Below are 20,159 nucleotides of genomic sequence, written 5' to 3' on the forward strand. Positions count from 1 at the left end.
AGTGATCACTGTCAAACCAGCAATAACAGTTGTCTAAATTACCTCGTTTGAAAGCTTTTTATATATGTCATTTAACTCAAATGCTAAGAAGTGTTTCTAGCTTCCGCTTCGGATGCCTTAATCCCCTCCAGCTACCGGAAGCTGCGATTTAAGCCGTGCTTGCAAAGTGCGTCACAGTACGGAGCTGCCGAGAGTAAACGAGCCTATCTGCAGTCTGGTAGCATCGACACTCTCCTTTCTCCTGTTTGTACAAGAAACCCGAACTGACGGTCCCTCTCCAGTAGCAGCATGGTGAAGATAGCTTTTAACTCGGCTCTTGCGCAGAAGGCGCTTGGGAAAGATGTGCCCGCCGCAGAGAAGGTGAGCTAACGGGCTTCAGAGCGATGCAGCCCCGGTGTCCGTCATTAGCCTGGTAGCAGTAGGCCTGCACTGACAGCCTGAACTCTACTGTAAACGTGGACACCCCCTTTATGTCTAAAATACATACTCTTAAGCATTTTGTTAACATTATATTAAGGCTTGCAGTGTTTTCGGCTTATTGCATAGCGTGCTGTAGTGCACCTGATTCAGCAGCACACGGTGGGACCGCCCATTTTCTGAACATCAACACAGCTGTTTTGCACAGGCCAAACATTCACGGGATTAGAGATTGCTGAGTCAAAACTGTATGTGTTGATATTAAGTGTGTGTGTGTGTGTGTGTGTGTGTGTGTGTGTGTGTGTGTGTGTGTGTGTGTGTGTGTGTGTGTGTGTGTGTGTGTGTGTGTGTGTGTGTGTGTGTGTGCGTGTGTGCGTGTGCGCGCGCATTTTTAGGATCCTGAGCTGGCCTCTGCTCCAGCGGGCAGCGAGGGCTCCACAGGTCGCTGCCTGCTCACCCTGCTGGGCATCGCCTTCATCCTCAGCGGGCTCATCGTGGGGGGAGCATGTCTCTATCGTTATTTCACCCCGAAGGTAAACGTGTGTGTGGTTGTTGATATTGATATTACCAAGGGGGGTCAGTATTGGAGTATTCTAAGTATGGTTGTTATGGAACTCACACTAGGGCAGTCTACCTGACATGTGTAGGCCTAGAGTTGCCTCAGGGTTTGTCATGTGATCTATATTACAGTTTATGTAAGATACACAGGGAATATGTCTGTGCAGGCTGCACACACACTGTAAATGAGCTGTTTTGACACTACAACATTTTTCGAAATATTAAATCTGCATCTCAATTAGCAGTCAAAGTTTGTACCAATTTTTGACAAAATCCAGAAGGCGACACTTTTCTAGCATGTAGGGCAGCCTATTTCGCTCTTCATTATGCTGTGTCAGTTGAAAGGGCACACTGGGGAGGATTCTTCTTTTGGTTTTATTTTTTAAGAACAAGGGTTTTGAGAGTTATTTTGTGAACATTTATTTTTGCAATTAACAATAGAAACTAAAAGGCAGCTAGCTTCGTCTTACCCATTTATTCCTACAGCATTTTTGTTTTTGTAAAACATGAACTTTTATATTAAAGTTGCAGAACATTTAGATAATACTAAACAATTTATTAAACATTTTTTTATATATGTACAACTTTAAATCAATAAATGTATTTTAGGTGTGCGTTTGTTTACAAAATTGCATTCAGTTTATAGAACTTAAAAATATATATATTGTACATCCGTTATTCTGCCGTCATGCCATCCTTTGGCCAACTGCCTCTCAACCCACAGCGGACTGGAGTAGATCTGAAGTTCCCTTTTATGTTTTGAATCCAGAATAAATTTTGAATTGCGTTTTATTTTTATAAATCGAGTAGAGACTCGAATCATAAACCACCAAAGATTAACTTCCAAATCTGCAAGCTCTACCTCCTCTGTCCCTCTGGTTATCAAAATATAGCACATTTTTAAGTGTGCTTAAATTGTGGATACATCTTCCTCATTCTTGAAAGTATTTCATTTGCAGTTATTTGAGCTGGGTAAGAGTTATTGAAGCTGTTCCACTGCTGATTGGACACTCTTGCCGTGGTGGGAAAGTAAAATGGTGACTGTTGCTAGCGTACGACTTCAGAGAAAGTGCAGACTTAGTCTTTTTAAGTATTGCTGCGTTGTCCTTTGGGAGGGTCTTGAATTCAATATCTGTGCCCCAAAGGTTTTCTTATGCAAATAAAGCAAAGCCTAAAATGGCTTGTTAAACTATTAATACAATGCATTAACACTTCAAATGAAATTCAACTTTGTTTAGGAGATGTGTTCCACTCATACCATTAAAGACTTAAACCTTATTCTTACCATAGTATATTGGATACTTAATCCTCTGTTGTTGTATCCTTCAGCAACAGTTTTGATGTTTCTTTTTTTTTACAAAAAAAGAAATAAAGAAGTAAAATAGTGTGATTAAAAAGAATAGTGTAAGTAATAGAATGCTGCAACAAAATGTAAGATGAGATACTGTACAGTAGAATAAATACAAAAGACTGTAGTGATGAATAAATATGATTCTACAAGCTGAGAATAAAACATTAATCTATAACGTAAAGCAACCTCGGTCATGAGAAAAACATACCTAAATAAAAGAAACACTTACATAAAATACATAATATTGAAAGGGAGTGTACTGTCTGCCCTCTAGTGGTCTTTTAACCTAAGTGAGAGCCTCTTTCAGAACGTCTCCTGAAGCTTCTATGTAGAAACAATGAAATGGTGCCCCTGCAAACCGCTGCAGTATGTTATTTATTTAGCAAGACTGGTGCTTTTTGTTTGCAGAGCAGACAGGTACTGAGGTAAGATCGGTTGCTACAGTGTAAGACCTGCTGACCCACTTGTATTTGCAGAGACCCACCACCTCACTACTGTCTGACCACGAGTGTTGAGTGTTACGTTACAAAAGTAACGGAGTGACAGTAATGTATTAGTTTTTGCTGTAACACAGTAATATTACGCATCACTTCTGAAATTTGGGAAATGCGATACCCGTTACAATTCTCAGTAACGCAGTTACAACACATTTTAACCTGTTTTGTCACAAACATCGCGAGACATTCCTAGAGAAATAATTGTGGCGCTAGAATAGTAACTCAGTAAGCCTGTTTACTATTGGTTAAGAGGGCTGCAGAAACAGATTCGCGATTTAGAGCAGCAGGCTCACAATGCAGAGCTGCAAATTAACGATGCAGAGCTGCCGATTCACAATGCAGAGCTGCAAATTAATGATGCAGAGCTGCCGATTCACAATGCAGAGCTGCAAATTAACGATGCAGAGCTGCCGATTCACAATGCAGAGCTGCAAATTCACAATGCAGAGCTGCCGATTCACAATGCAGAGCTGCAAATTAACGATACAGAGCTGCCGATTCACAATGCAGAGCTGCAAATTAATGATGCAGAGCTGCAGGCTCACAATGCAGAGCTGCAAATTAACGATGCAGAGCTGCCGATTCACAATGCAGAGCTGCAGATTCACAATGCAGAGCTGCAGATTCACGATACAGAGCTGCAGATTCACAATGCAGAGCTGCAAATTAATGATGCAGAGCTGCAGGCTCACAATGCAGAGCTGCAGATTCACAATGCAGAGCTGCAGATTCACAATGCAGAGCTGCAGGCTCACAATGCAGAGCTGCAGGCTCACAATGCAGAGCTGCAGGCTCACAATGCAGAGCTGCAGGCTCACAATGCAGAGCTGCAGGATAAAAGGAAAGAAAAAGACAGGAGTGCGCAGAGGCCGAAGCAACAGAAGGTAACTCTCTCTCTCGGTCTGCTATGCTGGTTGAACCCCGAGAAGTTAAGAGACTCGTGGCGGAGTGTTGAAGATCTGCAGCCTCTGTCCTCTGTGGAATCGCAGGCTTTTAGAAAGCTTTTCAAAATCCCCGTTAACACACCACTGACAAGGTGAGCTAACGTTGCCATAGAGACTCGTTCATAAACAGCAGGTTACAGGGCCGTGCAGAGGCTCCACTAACATGTTATTAATAATAAACAGAGACGTAATGTTACCGGTATCACATATTATTCAGCCCTCTTAAACGGAGCATGAGTTTAATTTCAGCATACTGCCATAGATAGTTTTAATTAATGAGCTGCAATAAACTACATTTTAGCATATAAAGCCAAACTGTTGCGGTTATTTTTGGTGAAAGTAACTCAAAAGTAGTGTAACGCATTACAGTTCAGAGACAGTAATAATGTAATGTAACTTATTACTTTAAAAAGACAGTAATAAGTGGTATGGACTGTATTACATTATGGAAGTAACTTGCCCATCACTGGTGACCACTTACTGAAATACTCCTATAGTGCAGCTGAAGCAGGTAGAGATTACTCTATTAATCATACTAATACACCATTGTATGTGTTGTAATATAACTGTCATATGTTGTAGATTAATGTGCACGTTTTATAATTCAATTCGATTTTGTTTCAACTTTTGTTGGACATTTTAATTCTAAGCTCTTGTGTTTTTATAAATCTTTATACCTTTTCTTTTAAATGATTTTTTATTTGATCTTTTTAATGCACATTTTAGCTTTAACTTCTCTTGTTAATTTTATGATTGTTATTCTTTAATGATAATAAATTATTTCTCAAATGGATTTATGTGACAAAACCCAATTTTTATTTAGTTGAATAAAGTATTCTGATTCCTTTTTTTATTTTATTTTTTAACCAAATCACCAAAGAGTCTCAGTACATGTTACCAAAAGGTCACATGATATTTTGTGTCTGTCTGCATCAAAGTGATTCATGTTGTTGTGTTCTCCAGAGGATGTACCACGGCGCCATGCAGTTCAGTGACGTGTCCTCCGGTGGGGAGAGCCAGCCCTACTACCTTCCCCGGGTGGAGGAGGAGGTGGAGATCTCTGACAGCATGGCCGTCATCAGCGTCCCCCCTCCCCGCTTCAGAGCTGGGGATCCCGCCTACATCCTCCATGACTTCAACAGGGTATCTGAACATTTCCTTCCCCATTTTTCGCTGATTGCGATATTGCCTCTTGTGTTTACACAGGACTTTATAGCCAATTTAATGCCTGAACAAAATGGCAGGGTTTTGGCATCGCACAGACATTGCAGATTCTTTTAAGAGAGCCCAAGAGACCGTTTTATTTATTGTTTTGGTTTTGTGGTTTCACTTAGTTTATGTTTTAGTTTCTTTAGGGCCTTTTTAATACTTTTAGTTTTACATTCCAATTCCAGTACATTTTTAGTTTTCTAAAGAATGAAAAGTTAAGCGCTCTTTAAAAGGGCGTACTTGAATCATGATTAAAGTAAACTAACATATCGTCCAACAAAAGTCGTAATTCTGACAAGCCTACACACACAGTTCTGTACATACTGGTGCGTACATTTAAAACCTTTCCTGATTACTTCATGTGTGTGAGTAGAAGCTGACGGCCTATCTGGACCTGACTCTGAGGACGTGCTTTGTGATCCCTCTGAACACCTCGGTGGTGCTCCCCCCTCAGGACCTCATCGACCTGTTCTCCCAGCTGATGGTGAGTCTTAATCAGCAGGTCACCATCTCAGAATGCAGCCGGCTGTAGAGAGGTGTAGCTTCATGTTGGAGGGGAAACCACACTGGCACAGTGCTCTAAGCCCTAATATTAAGCACTTAATATTACCTGGTGAAACCCAGGGGTTTATAATAATTCCAGCTATTGTCTATGCTTTAATCCTGGGCAAGTCTGTCATGTGTGTAATTTGTTGAGTAAAAAAAATCAAGCCCACATCCTCTTTCACTATCCCCCAGACTTATTAGTATTGCAGTACTGCATGAGTAATCTCCATCAGAGTGAATTACTCTCATAATGAAATGCTTTCGCTGTCCTTAAATATGTGATGTAAATGTAGAACACGAAATAAAAATATATAGTGGAAGGCTTTAAATGTTGCTTTATATTTCAAGAAACTACACTATAAGGTCTACAGCCATGCTTGGTAGGCGACTGAGGCACAGAAGCACTTGAACTAAATGCTAATGATAGCCTGTTAACTATGGCCCGGGTGCCAGCTGCGGCCCTGTGTCCGTTTTGAATTGGCCCTTGGGAAATTCTAAAAGTATAACGGACTATGGCCAACACCTGAAACTTGTGCTTGTGTTATATTGTACTTCCTAAATATACATGTATTACACAGTGTTCATGTTTCAATAAGCCTTATTTTTAAATATATATATATACATTTTCAATTATAATGCATAATTTACCTACATTTGATTGATTTTGCTAACTTATAACTTAATTTATGAGGGAATATACCTCACCTCTAGGGAGGGGCCCAGCACAGTTATTCTTTATGTGGCCCTCAGTGAAAAATGTTTGGACACCCCTGTTTTAGATGGATAAAACTTAGATTTTGCCCTGTTTACCATATTAGTATGCACGTAACACAAAAGAAGTCTGAGGCTAAAGGGAATGTTTTTATGTTTGCAACTTAATGTTCATAAGCCAGTATTTATTTGCAAGTTAAACATTGGACCTGATGATGGCAAACGATGAAAAGCTTGCCATCCCTTGAGCCACAATGTTGACATTCTGACTATAGATGGTTGTCTTTTGGTATCATTATTTCATAAAAGAAAATACTAAGTTTTGTATATATCAAAACAATATATGAACATCATCAGGTTGAGGCAAGAGCATTTTAGTTTCTGCGAGAGATGAGCAATATCAGTAGTGAGAACTGTGGGATTGTGTAGGCACAAAAAGGGAAGTTAGTCTAAAAAAAAAAGTCATTGTCACTGAGTTCTAGACCAGGTCATGTTGTATAGCGTTTGGTTTTTCTGCGGGTGTTGGTGCAATCAGTGAATATCATTATCAAATGAAGAAGTGTTTCAGCAAATGCAGAAGTTGGTGATGAATCATTAATTAGACATTATCAGTCCCTCAGGCTGCTGTCTTGTTCACTGAGGTGCTTTTTCTTCTCATGATTACTAATAAAAGGGCTTGCCATAATCCCTTCTTTTTGTCCCAGTCCGGCTCTTACCGCAGCTACTTGGTGCACGAGGACTTGGTGGTGACGGAGCGTATCGATGACATTAAGCCGCTGGGCTTCTACATCCGCCGGCTGTGTGATGGAAAGGAAACGTACAGAATGCAGCGCCGCTCCGAACTGCCAGGTCAGGATGGACCGTACCGCTAACTTTTATCTTGTTTGTTAATCTTCAATAATATTAAAAGTACCAGAAGGTGTTTTTCTTTAAGTTGCCATCATCCTAAACCAGGGGTGTCCAAACTTTTTTCACCGAGGGCCACATACAGAAAAATATACGGAGAGCTGGGCCACTTATAGAGGTGAATATTGTCTCAAAAGTGAAGTTATAAGTTAGCAAAACAAATCAAATGTAAGTGAATAATGCACAATACTGAAAACGCTTTCAGAAAAAAACAGCCTACATCCCATCTGTCTTTTGGGTTTCATTTATTTTTTTTATATATTACATATATTTATAAACAGAAGCCTCAGATTGCTGATAATAAGAGTAGATATGAAGGTTCAATATCAAGCTTGTTATAGAAATAAGTGATTGTTTTTTTTTTATCAACTAAGATTAGTTAGAAAATGTTTTACATTTTAAATGACTACATTTATTTGAAATTGGGCTCATTAATAGATTTGAGAAGTACAATATAAGACAAGCAAAAGTTTAATGTGTGGGCCATATTGCATTATACTTTCAGAATTTGCAGAGGGCCGATTCAAAATGGCCTGCGGGCTGCATTTGGCCCCCGGGCTCTAGTTTTGCCTTAGCATTGTTCAACTTGCATTTAATAGCTGAGATTGAAAATCTATATCTAAATAAAACCAAATAACACATCTATATGTGCTTTATCTAATGAAAGATTAGCTAACAGAACATTGGTTTTAGTTCCCCTTCATAAGAAGCATTTCCTCTACATCAGGGGTTCTTAACCTTTTTGACCTTGAGGCCCAATTTTTATAGTACAAAGTGGCCCGGGGCCCATTAAATATTTACACTGTATAGCTTTAATTGACCTCACTCACGGTTTGATTTGTATTCAATAATAAACCAAATCCACTTACAGTTTAACAAGCAAAAACCGTGTCAAATAAAATGACATGATAAAATGGGATCATCACAAAGACTTTTATTAGACATGTGTATGTAAACCTGCACACACATCAAGCCACTGAACAGGCTGATAATTCCTGGCACAAATCAAGGCGGGACAAGACATTTTTTTAAAGGATCAAGTCAGGCTTTTTAATTTAATTTAATTTTTAATTAATAAAATAATATGAATATTTTTTTGAATGAAATAAACTAAATAAAATTGAAATAAAGTGCAAATGAAACTATAGCCTTATAATCTGCCAAGTCATTTGACAATTGCTTCAGCAGGCATGCAGAACCAGAAGAATCTTTATATCTGACAAATCAACAATAACAACAACAATAACAACAATGAACAACAGTAACACAACTCCCTTTTTTATCTTCACCTCTTAATGAGACATTTGGGCCTGCCTCTGAGACATAATCAGATCCAGTCTGGGTGGAATGGGGGAAAGGCTCACTCTCAGAGTAGCCTCCAGCATTGCTCTGAGTCTGTTTCGGGCTTTGGTCTTGGTTGTGGCCACAATGGAGAATCCTGATTCACACAGGTATGTAGTCGTGAAGGACTTTCACGGCCCTCAGTGCAAGACATGGGTACTCCTTTGAGACAGCAATCCAGAAGGAGCCCAGGTCCAGTTTGCCCCACTGCAACTTTAAAGTGCTGTCAGTGGAAACTTCCAGAAGCTGGGATTCCAGATGTGAGGGCAAAACATAATTTTTAGTGGGATCCACTGAAAATGGGTCCAAAATCCACATGTTTCCCTCTCTGGGATCCTCAGGAAAGTAGTTATCAAATTTCTCTGCCAGTTGTGAGAGGTGCTGAGAGACTGAGTCACTGATATTCACCTGAGGGGAGTTTTCCAAAATGTCAGACAAAAGTGGAAACATGTCCATCCTCTTTTCCTGGGCCCTCCTGGTCCACAAAGCAAGTTTCCTCTTGAAAGCTTGAACTTTGTCTGCAACAAAAAATATGTTGCTGTTTCTTCCTTGAAGTGAGATGTTCAGTTGGTTCAGCAGTGAAAAAATGTCACAGAGGTAGGCAAGTTTTGCGGTGAACATTGTGTTGGCATAGTACTGTGCAAGATGATTTGTTTTTCTCAGTGAGAAAAGAGAAGACCTCATTCCTCAGTTCAAACAAACGCTTGAGGACTAGTCCTCTTGAAAGCCATCTCACTTCACTGTGATACAGCAGCTGGATGTGATCTGCTTCTATGTCCTCGCAAAGCTTAGCAAAACATCTGCAGTTCGCAGCATTGTTTTTAATAAAGTTTATGGTTTTCGCACTTACATCCATCACCTGGTGGAAATCTGGTGACATCTTTTTTGCTGCAAGGCTTTCACGGTGGAGAAAACAGTGTGTCCATTTAGCTTGTGGTGCACGATCGAGTATCTGTCTGATGACACCCTGATGCCTGCCAGTCATTGATGCTGCACCGTCACTGCACACCCCGACACAGTTCTGCCAGTCCAGGCCGTTCTCGGTGGAGTAGTTATCCATGCAGTGGAAACATTCCTGAGCCGTGGTACGTGTTGGTAGCTCTCCACAAAACAGTATGTCTTCGTGCAAACTACTGTCCCAGCGATAGCAAACAAAAACCAGCAGCAGTGCAGCATTCGTGACATCCGTGGACTCGTCTAGTTGTAAAGAGAAAAACTGGCTACTTTTTATTCTTTCAAGAAGTTGATGCTGTATGTCTGAGGCCATGTCCGCGATACGGTGACTCAGTGTCGTTTGACAGTGGGATGGTCAGCAGCTTCTTTGCAGCGGCCTCTCAGATCATCTCACAGCACATATCAACAGCGGCAGGCAGAACCAACTCCTCCGCTATGGTGAACGCCTTCTTGCTCTGTGCCACACGTCTGGCTACGAGGTAGCTGGCTTTCAGTGCACATTTGGAGCTGCCAGTCAGTGACACGACCGACCTTTTCTGCATCTGCAGCCCATTTCCTTTCTTTTGAAAAATTTCACCGGCTTTCCCACGAGCGTCGGGTGCTTGGTCTGTAGATGCCACTGTAGTTTTGAGGGCTTTAGTGCCTTTGACAGTGTTAACCCACACTCCACACACTGGGCTCTCGGCACTGCCTCGGTACCTCCGTTTACGAAGCCGTATTTTATATAATCGGGATTGTACTGACGCAAAAATGTACTCTTTTGTGGGAGGTCGGCACGATGTTCGTCATTTTTCCGTTTTAAAAACTTCTCCATAATTTGATATATCTATAAAATATGTATATAGATATATATCTATATACATATTTTATATATATCTAGCGTAGAGAAGAAGACAGTCTTCTTCTCTGTCTAGGTTTCAAGGTTTCAAGGTTTTATTTGTCATATGCACAGCAGATACAACGTATATGTTGGCAATGAAAATCTTATGTCGCGTGCTCCTCCAACAACTCCACATACATGGTGCAAAAAGAGAGAAGAATATTTACAATATCAACAATAAAGATTTGAGGATGTGAAATATATACATATGTGGAATACATTGAAAGTATTTAAATACTTTACACTGTTGAATGAGGAGGTATGGACAGATGCATATATTATGTATAGCAGATGTATATGGCAGATATGTATAATATATAGATATGTGTACTATAAACAGATATGTATGGCAGATGTGTATAATATATATATATATATATATATATATGTGTATGTGTGTACTATAAAAAGATGTGAGTAGACATTCACACAGCTCAGGAGTTCAGCAGTCTTATAGCCTGTGGTATAAAACTGTCTCTGAGTCTGGTAGTCTTGGTCCGGATGCTGCGGTACCGTCTGCCAGACGGCAGCAGACAGAACAGACTGTTGCTGGGGTGATTGGGGTCCTTTAATATCCTACCGGCCTTCTTCCTACACCGCTGGGTGTAGAGGTCCTCCATGGATGGCAGCTCCGTCCTGGTGATGTGCTGAGCAGTTTTCACCACCCTCTGTAGAGTCTTATGGTTGAGGGCGGTGCAACTGCCATAACAGGCGGTGATGCAGCCAGTCAGGATACTCTCGATGGTGCACCTGTAGAAGTTGCAGAGTATCCTGGAGTCCATGTTGAACTTCCGCAGCCTGCGGAGGAAGAAGAGCCACTGTCGAGCCGTCTTGGATATGACCCTGGTGTGATGTGTCCATGTCAGGTCCTCACTGATGTTTACCCCGAGGAACCTGAAGCTGCTGACTCTCTCCACAGGAGTCCCGTCGATGGTGATGGGTGTGTGTGCCTCTCTCTGCCTCTTCCTGTAGTCCACAATCAGCTCCTTTGTTTTGCTGACGTTGAGATGGAGGTTGTTGTCCTGGCACCAAGATGTCGGGGCTCTGACCTCCTCTCTGTACGCCGTCTCGTCGCCGTCTGTGATCAGGCCGATGACGGTCGTGTCGTCAGCAAACTGACGACACGATCTATTGCAGCTTGTTAAACAACTGACTGATGCATTACCGCTACCACGTGGTCGAAAGCTGCATTGTAACTGAGCTTTTCATGGATAACATATCTCTGGTGTCTTCAGTTGATAACCTATATTATGCAGTCCTGCGGTGGTTAAGAATCACTGCTCTACATTAAACCGCAAAAAGAGCTGATTTTGAGTTGTGACTCAACTACTTTTAGTACCTATCCACACTGAGGACCACTGATTTAAAAGGGCTGTAAATAAGTGTTAAGATGGTCAGCTATTTATTTTATTTAGTCTCAATTTTGCCACGTGTCACTTTAATAATTAATCTTAATGTTTTTGTCTCGTCAGGTAAAGGCATCCAGAAGCGTTCCGCAGACGAATGCTTCACCATCCACCACTTTGAGAACAAGTTTGTGACGGAGACCAGGATCTGCAAGGCTTGATGGGAAACACGAAGGAAGCAAGCGAGTGAAAGAGATATAGAACAATAGAGCGTGATAGAGAGAGACAGACAGAGAATGGGAGGAAGTAGGTGAAGGAGGGAACAGCTTTCAGCAGAAAGTTACTTCTGTAAAAAAGTTTTCCTCCCCTTGCTTTAACCCCTGTGATAAGTGAATTTAATTTACAGCGTTATACAGCCTGATCCCCCTCCTCTGCTGTTTTCCCCTCTAGCTTAAGTACTCACTAGTTAGTCTTGTACTAATAACCAGCGTTACCCTGCTCTTTAAAAATATACTAAGTTTCATTTTTTATGTTGGTTTCTGTTGCTGTAACTTCCTCTTGAAATATCTAGTCGTCGTTAATGTGTTACAACATCCACTCACCTCCGGATGAGTTGTTTGTGTTGCTACTGAATATCCTCATGATACTGAGAAGTCATTCATAACAGTCCTGTTTGTGTGTCAGCCTACTGTTCCCGCTTTTAATGGGGTTATTAGAGCAGACAAGATCTACTATATGTTATAGTGTGATATAGCACAAGTCACCCAGGAAGTGTATGGTACAGTGCAGCTGCAGTACGCGTGTTACATGGTCCTCTGTGTCTGGTCCAAGAGACGCTTGAGCCCCGAGCTTTAGGTCACCTTTGTAGATATTTCCCAGAGTGCCCTGCTGCTCCAAGGGGCCTCAGCTGTCCTGCTGTGTGATGATTTTATGTAATTAACGGTTTCATACCTGACAGGGCAGTCCAGCAACCCTATATGACTTTGTGTACAGACTTTATTTGTGACAAAAAACCATGAAGGATTGTTGACGAGTTAAAGAAGTGAATAAGCTATATGGGAATTGACCAAATTAAAAAAATATGTATTCTTTATGACCGTTTTTAAATTCTTATTCATGAGTCCTTTGTAGCTCTACAGGTTGCTACACATTTCTAAAAACTCCATATGTTCAAATTTGTGACAGGAAGAATACGTTTGTAAAAATTGTCATTCATTTTGAAAGCCCTTAAGAAAAAGCTTGAAGGTATTAAAAAAAATGGCCTTTTGCCAAATTACTTCAAGAGATTTTCAAATGTTCCCACTCAATGCCTGCACAGAAAGACAATCAGACAGGAAATGTGTGTCCAAATGTGTTTTCTGTTTAACAGTGCTAGAGAACTAGATACAAAATAATGTTGTGTGCAGCTACTGAAATGAATTCACCTTGCTGCTGAATAAAGTTGCATTTCTTTACCTACTGAATATTAAGTTTGTTCCCTTTATTATTCCATCTTCAATGAAAGCAGCACCAACGCCCCTCCACTGCGATCTGTAAGCTTATCCTACAATACATAAAACTGAAACACTTATGTGGTTTAAGGGTTTGCCAGTGTTCTGTATTTCCTGACGTTGGCACTAATTACATGTTCATCCTTCATAACAGGAACGACTCACTCTTCAACAATGTGGTACACATTTGGAAAGAACAGACATCTCATTAAATAGAAAAATAGTTTGTAACTTCCCTTATTTGCAACAGCGTCCCTCGGCAGAACGCCAGGCACCTCGAAATGGAACCCAAATTCACGTAATCACAAACATGAGTAAATAAAATTAACATGCCACTACATATTATTGCAGGGTGTTTTGTTTGTCACGCTTATCGATAAATGAAAAATCGTACTGAGAATATGTTTTACAGTATGACATTAAGGACAACCTCCCCCAATAACACTACGGAAGACATGTACAATCTTAATATTTTTGATTAAACTAACCCAGAAAGTTCATGTATTGTCAAGCAGCAAATAACGTGTAGGCTACCAACCTTGTGTGTTTGTGAACGTTAGCGCACTACTTTAATGTCAAACAAAGCACACTAGTAAAAGATACCAAACGTTTAATGTATCCATTTAAGCTAACGTTGACATTGCTAACAACATAAACATAGCTAGCTAAAGTGGCAAACTTATAAGGTTAGTACATCATTATTTGCTGCTTAACTCCACGGTATCCAACTTTCAGACTGAGTTATATTGAAATATTAGGTATTTGTGTTATTTTTGCAGGTCATGTGCTAATCCCAACTAACTAACCTGATGAATGTCCTCTTAAAGCTAGGGCCCCGAAAGAGTCTGTTGAGGGAGGTGGGGCCATTCTCAAGGTATGCAGCAAGAACCTGCACTTAACCAGTTTTCACATAAACTATGTAAGCTATCTTTAGATTTAAAAGTGTATATTCATCTCAGGGTTCAGTGGTTGTGGCTGTTGGTCCTTCATCAATAAGAGAGTTTCTAGTTCTCTGTATTCTCTCCCCCAGTTATACAGGAGAGGCGCCTGTTGAAAGTCTCTGGTATTTCTGGCTTGCTCAGTCGCCTCCAGAATTCATCAGTTGTGAAATAGTACATGAGTGGGTCCAGGCTGCAGTTCAGGCTGGCAAGGCAAAGTGTGACGGGGTGACATCGCAGAATCAGGCCCCTTAAGGCACAGTTTTCTAGGACTTTAGCTTTAACCAAGAAGTCCAGGGGCATGGTGACATGGTAAGGAGCAAAGCACACTAGGAAGACCAGAGCACAGCTAAGCACCACCCGTAACGTCCTCCTCTTCTCCCCTCGGTCAGGAATTGCCCACGCTGTGGAATCCCGAAGACTGCCAGCAGTCAGAAAGGTGCAGCCTAACACTAGGATGAGAGGAATGATAAAGCCCACTAGCTCTGCTAGGATCAGGAGCACCAAGGCGGCTGGAACAGAGACAGTCTTCATGGGCAGCTCTGCGAAACACAACTGATGAACTCCCTCTGTTTGGAGGAGACTTGAATTAACGTTTGTTAGATTGCTGAAGTTTCTCAGGAGAGGGAAGGGCAGGCAGCCCAGGCAGACTGACAGCCAGCCAACAGCGCATATTATACAGTCCCCTCTTTGCTTGGACGAGTTGAACCTCAGCGGACGCATGACGAGCTGACAGCGACGCACGCTGACGCACACCAAGAAGAATATGGAGGCGTACATGTTGACGTACTTGAGATAGAAGCATATCATGCAGAGAGGGTGACCAAAGGGCCAGGTGTTGGTTAGGTAGTAGTAGATCCGCAGAGGCAGCGAGAGCACCTGAGTAGAGCAGAGGGTGTCAAGATGGTTGCAGAACAAGAACGAAAAAACATGTTGTAGACGACAGATTCGATTTGACTCCAACTGAGCATTGAATAAACAATCAACTTATGGTTGTCCACAACTAGGCAAACTTGCGAAATACATTTTTGGTCTTTTTTAAAGACCATTACATTTAGTTGAACCCTTATTTTCATAAACAGAATACAAAAAGGCCCTATGACAGTTACAGTATCTTTGAAAATAGCAATATGGGCCACTGATTTTGATCAATTGACTGTTTATCAGATTTCACAATACAAGAATTAGCTAGCTAGCGCACTCTGCCACACCTCTGTCTCACTCCCAATCGCTTTAAAACTTGTGTGCTGTATGGATGGACCTTTAGTCAGTGGCTATAGCTAACTCGAATTCAGAGTTGGGAGTCAGAGAACTTTGACTAAGGCAACATTTTTATGATTGTTGATGAATACATTCAACACTAGAACAAGCCGTTATATCTGCTTACAGCTACATAATAGTGTGTTGTAAAATAATCTTATATATATAATCATTAACTGCAGAATAGAGGAGATATCAACGATAAAAAGTATTTTTTGTCAGATTACATTAAAGATGAGATTGACGATACATTTATAAATACTAGGACTCGCACAATCAAATTTAACACATAGAATCTTTACCTGCAGTAGGTCGGCCACAGCCAGGTTGATCATGAACACCACCCCCTTCTTGGTCTCTTTGATGTAAACCTTGAACACCCAGAGCGCCAGCACATTTCCCAGCAGTCCCGGAGCTAAGATCACACTGTACACCACCGCATACAGTTGGTGCTGGTACGTCCGGAGATCTTCAGTGCTTGTACAGTTGTGGGTGGTATTGTTCATCTTAAGCCAGTGGCTGTTCACTGTTTACCGTCAAGACAAGCTGCCTGGTGCACTAACAGGAAGCTTGAATCAGAAGCGCTGCTTGAAGTGTGGGAACTGAAATGTTTGAGCGCCAATGCTCTCCATTACGGTGAGGAGGGGTTTGTTCTTTCAGTGCAGTATATGGTCTGATAAACTGTTAATGTTTAGACTGCAATCCATCCCAGTTACATGGCACTCTAAAAGAGATGAAAACAAAGGGTTACTACATCATCCTTTACTAGCAGCATGTTTTACATCTTGCGTGAGACATCATGTAAAACATTGTGTCTCTGATACACACATCTCAATATACAGCTTTGGTTCCCAACACGCTCGCACCTGCCAAGCATGCTTTAGCTCAGCATACCAACTGTTAAAATGGTGCACAACATAAAAAGCCTTTTGTTTTTGATTGAAGCTTTTGCAGTATCGTTTACTGTAAAACCCACAGAGAAGTGGATGCTACAATGCCCCGCATAGTGTTCACTGTTAAGCATCTACACCTGCAGAACAGCCTATATAAAGCCAGTGTGAAACCCCTCGAGCGAGGCATCAGTGAAACTGGCATGGTTAGTCACAAGACAAACAACAATTTTTGTGGTGTATTCACAGTTACAGTGGAGAAAATAAGTATTTGATCCCCTGCCAATTTAGTTAGTTTAACCACTAACAAAGACATGAACAGTTTGTCATGTTTATGGTAGGTTTATTTTAACAGTGAGAGACAGAATATATAAAAAAAAAAACAGAAATGTACATTAAAATAAAAAAATATATACTAATTGATTTGCATTTAATTGGGAGAAATAAGTATTTGATCCCCTTGCAAACAACAAGAATTCTGGCTCCCACAGACCGGTTAAATAAGTCCTCTCGCTTTAAGAAAGTATTCCTGATGTCAACTCGTTACCTGGATAAAAGACACCTGTCCACAGTCAATAAATCAGATTACAACCTCTCCACAATGGGAAGACCAGAGACATCTTGTGGTCATGGTGGAGCTAATGTCTAAGGACATCAGGGACAAGATTGTAGACCAGCACAAGACTGGAATAGAAGACAAGACCACCAGCAAGCAGCTTGGTGAGAAAGAGACAACTGGTTTAAATATGAGAAGATGGAAGAAGCACAAAATGACCATCAATCGCCCTCAGTCTGGGGCTCCACGATCAATGATCATGAGAAAGGTGAGGGATCAGCCAAGAACTACACAGGAGGGTCTTGTTAATGATCTGAAGGCAGCTGGGACCACAGTCACTAAGAAAACTATTGGTAACACACTGCTCCGTAGTGGATTAAAATCCTGCGGCGCCCCTGCTCAAGAAGGCACATGTACAGGCCGTCTGAAGTCTGCCAGTGATCCTCTGAATGATTCAGAGAAGGCTTATGAGAAGGTGACGAGGTCAGATGAGATCAAAATCAAGATCTTTGGCATCAATGCGACATGTCGTGTTTGGAGGAAGAGAAATGCTGACTATGACCCAAAGAACACCATCCCCAGCATCAAGCACGGAGGTGGAAACATGATGCTTTGGGGGGGTTTCTCTGCTAAGGGGACAGGGCGATTCACTGCATCGAGGGGATGATGGAGGGGGCCATGTATCGTAAAATATTGGCTGATAACCTCCTTCCCCTATGGCATGTTTTGCAAGGGGATCAAAAACGTATTTCCCACAATTAAATGCAATTTTTTTTTTTTAATGTACATTTCTGGATTTTGTTTTATATATTCTGTCTCTCACTGTGAGAATTAAACCTACCATAAAAATGACAAACTGTTCATGTCTTTGTAAGTGGATAAACTAACTAAATTGGCAGGGGATCAAATACTTATTTCCTCCACTGTATAAAGGTGTCAGAATAGTTGATACCTACAGTATCGTGTTTCACATGAACATCTACATGAAAGTATTTCAGTTTTATACCTGTTAAGGTAGCCTTAAACCCTGAAAAATGTATAGACATTGATGCTTTCTTCAAATGGAAATTGACAGTCATATTCGTCAAGCTTTGTAGGCGTCATCCACCCACTGCTGTAAGTATGAGTAGTTCTACGCTGGTTCAGCTGGGGAATTCCCCAAAATCTTGGACTCATTAACATTTTCTGACCTGATTTTGTTCAAACACCACAACTTAAAAATGGTAATTCAAAAATAACAAAGACATTTTTGTTGTTGTATTGTTCTGGTCTTGTTAAGTATTTAGACTAGCTTGACAAGCAGCAAGGAAACAAGGTGACATACATGGTACTGCCTTTTGAGGATGTATTCTAAACATAGTTAGTATGTTACTGTTTTGGTATTTTTAAGGGAAGTCACACTACTAGTTTTCATATTGTAGACAAGTGGAAGCGGAAAGAAAGAAAACATTCTGCTTCATACATTTAAAATAACATTTGAACTTCTGACGTAACGAGGAGCCCAAACTAGACACTTTGCTTTGTTGTAATATGTCACAAGCCAAAAAACGTGAGTTTAATCTTTATTAATGTTGTGTTTCATAAGCTAATACCATGTGGTTTAACCTAAAACATTTTACTCAAGAAGACAAAAAACAAACTAATAATAGAAACAAACCAATCACAAACAGACTCAAAGATATTGAAAATAGACAAAAATCAACCACAAAACAATCAAAAAAAGACACAAAACAAACTACAAAGCAATACAAAACAACCACAGACACAGAACAATCCCCAAAACACACAAAACATCTTTAAGGAGACACCAAACAACTACAAAGACACACAAAACAGCTACAAAGAGAAACTGAACAACTACAGGCACAAAACAATCGCAAAGACACACCAAACAACTCCAAAAATACTCCAAACAAACTACAGGGACATACAAAACAACTCCAGAGACACAAAACCATCCCAAAGACACACAAAGCAAACACAACACTTCTTTAAATAGAGACCAAACAACTGAAAAGACACATAATAGAACTATAAAGGGGGCCTGAAAAATTACAAAGAGACACAAAACAATCGCAAAGACACCCTACGATAAGCAAAACAAGAAAAAAGAGACACAAAAAAAACACGAAACATACAAAAAGACACAAAATGACAAAGAAGTTGTGTGTTTTCTTGCCTTGTAGAAGAGGTGGTGGCCCTTTGCACGTCTGTGCACAGGGGCCAACTCATGATATGCCGATGGCTGTACAAAGTTCAATAACATCAAAATACTGAGCAGTGAAATGTCCTCATAACTGAACTTAAGTTTGGTACTTCCCAGGGTCGTGGAGCAAGCAGAAAAATGTCTATGTTTGAAAGATATAAACTAGCGTCCTCTCCCTGATGGCTTTTGTACTACTTAGCACTGAGGAAGATCTCCCAGTGGACCCTCAGCGTCCACTCTTGCTTCAAGCCTGACTGACTTTTGACTGTTTTAGTGTGATTCCCCTCTCATTACCCTCACCCTGCACGAACAGTGGGTTTCTCTTACTGGTTGTGTGTACGATTGTTTACATGAATCAGGTTCTTTTATTTCCTTTTTTGGGCTTATTCTGGTGTTGTTATGGTGTAATGGTGATCTGTGGATCTTGTCGAGCCACGTTGTTTTTTTTAATGTAAAAGATTAGCACTCCTACCTTAGGTTTCAGAAGTTTTAATATTCAGATCTTGCCAACGGAAATGCGATTTTTCCTCCTCCGTGATTCACCCCGCTGTGGGCTTTTGGCACCTTGTAGATTTTCTGCTCTGATACGACATCTTGCCTCATTGATCAGCACCCAGGTCCCTCCACGTGTTGCTGTATCAACACACAAAACATGTGATGATCTCTATAAAGGAATGGCCTGACACTGACCTGCAAACACACATTCACACCCTCAACATAACACACATTCCTCACGTTGGGGAAACATGCGAGGTCCCCCATGAGGCATGACTCCACGCTGAAGGCATCCAGCTGTTACAGCCTCTCACAAAAACACAGTTTTTTGGGGTTTTAAAGGAATCGACAATGAATATCTCACCTCTGTCTTCAGGCGTCGCATCGAAGTGCAGAAGTGTAAAGCATCTGTCATTACGCAGCCTCCCTCCTTCCCCCCCCCCCCCCCTCTAACAAATGAGCTTTCTGTCCAGCCTTTTTTTTTCTCTCACTATGCTTTTTGTCTGTACCTCTCTCTCTGTCTGTGTGTCTGCCGTACAGGCGGTTTCATCACACACAGGGCTTCCTGTGAGTGTGGGGGTGTGGTTTACAAGAATTTTGACGCCATTACTTCTGCTATTATGGCAACTTTTCCATTTGAGAGAGACATTGATAAGTTATGCAT

General features: G+C 41.0%; 2 protein-coding genes across 2 annotated transcripts; one reads left to right on the forward strand and one right to left on the reverse strand.

Annotated features, from left to right (window-relative positions):
- Positions 1–13,123, forward strand: LOC134859367 (integral membrane protein 2A-like). Its single transcript, XM_063875829.1, has 6 exons — positions 1–360; positions 813–950; positions 4,731–4,910; positions 5,350–5,460; positions 6,938–7,082; positions 11,787–13,123. Exons 1-6 carry the CDS (start codon positions 289–291, stop codon positions 11,879–11,881), a joined length of 741 nt encoding a protein of 246 aa, XP_063731899.1. The 5' UTR covers positions 1–288; the 3' UTR covers positions 11,882–13,123.
- On the reverse strand, positions 12,639–20,004 carry gpr174 (G protein-coupled receptor 174). The gene is made up of 4 exons (XM_063875828.1): positions 19,860–20,004; positions 19,473–19,633; positions 15,651–16,072; positions 12,639–14,967 (listed from the first exon to the last, which is right to left on the reverse strand). Exons 3-4 carry the CDS (start codon positions 15,852–15,854, stop codon positions 14,155–14,157), a joined length of 1,017 nt encoding a protein of 338 aa, XP_063731898.1. The 5' UTR covers positions 15,855–16,072; positions 19,473–19,633; positions 19,860–20,004; the 3' UTR covers positions 12,639–14,154.
- Between the last annotated feature and the right edge of the window lie 155 nt (positions 20,005–20,159).

The sequence above is a fragment of the Eleginops maclovinus genome, chromosome 23 (genome assembly GCF_036324505.1).
Source record: "Eleginops maclovinus isolate JMC-PN-2008 ecotype Puerto Natales chromosome 23, JC_Emac_rtc_rv5, whole genome shotgun sequence".
NCBI lineage: Eukaryota > Metazoa > Chordata > Actinopteri > Perciformes > Eleginopidae > Eleginops > Eleginops maclovinus.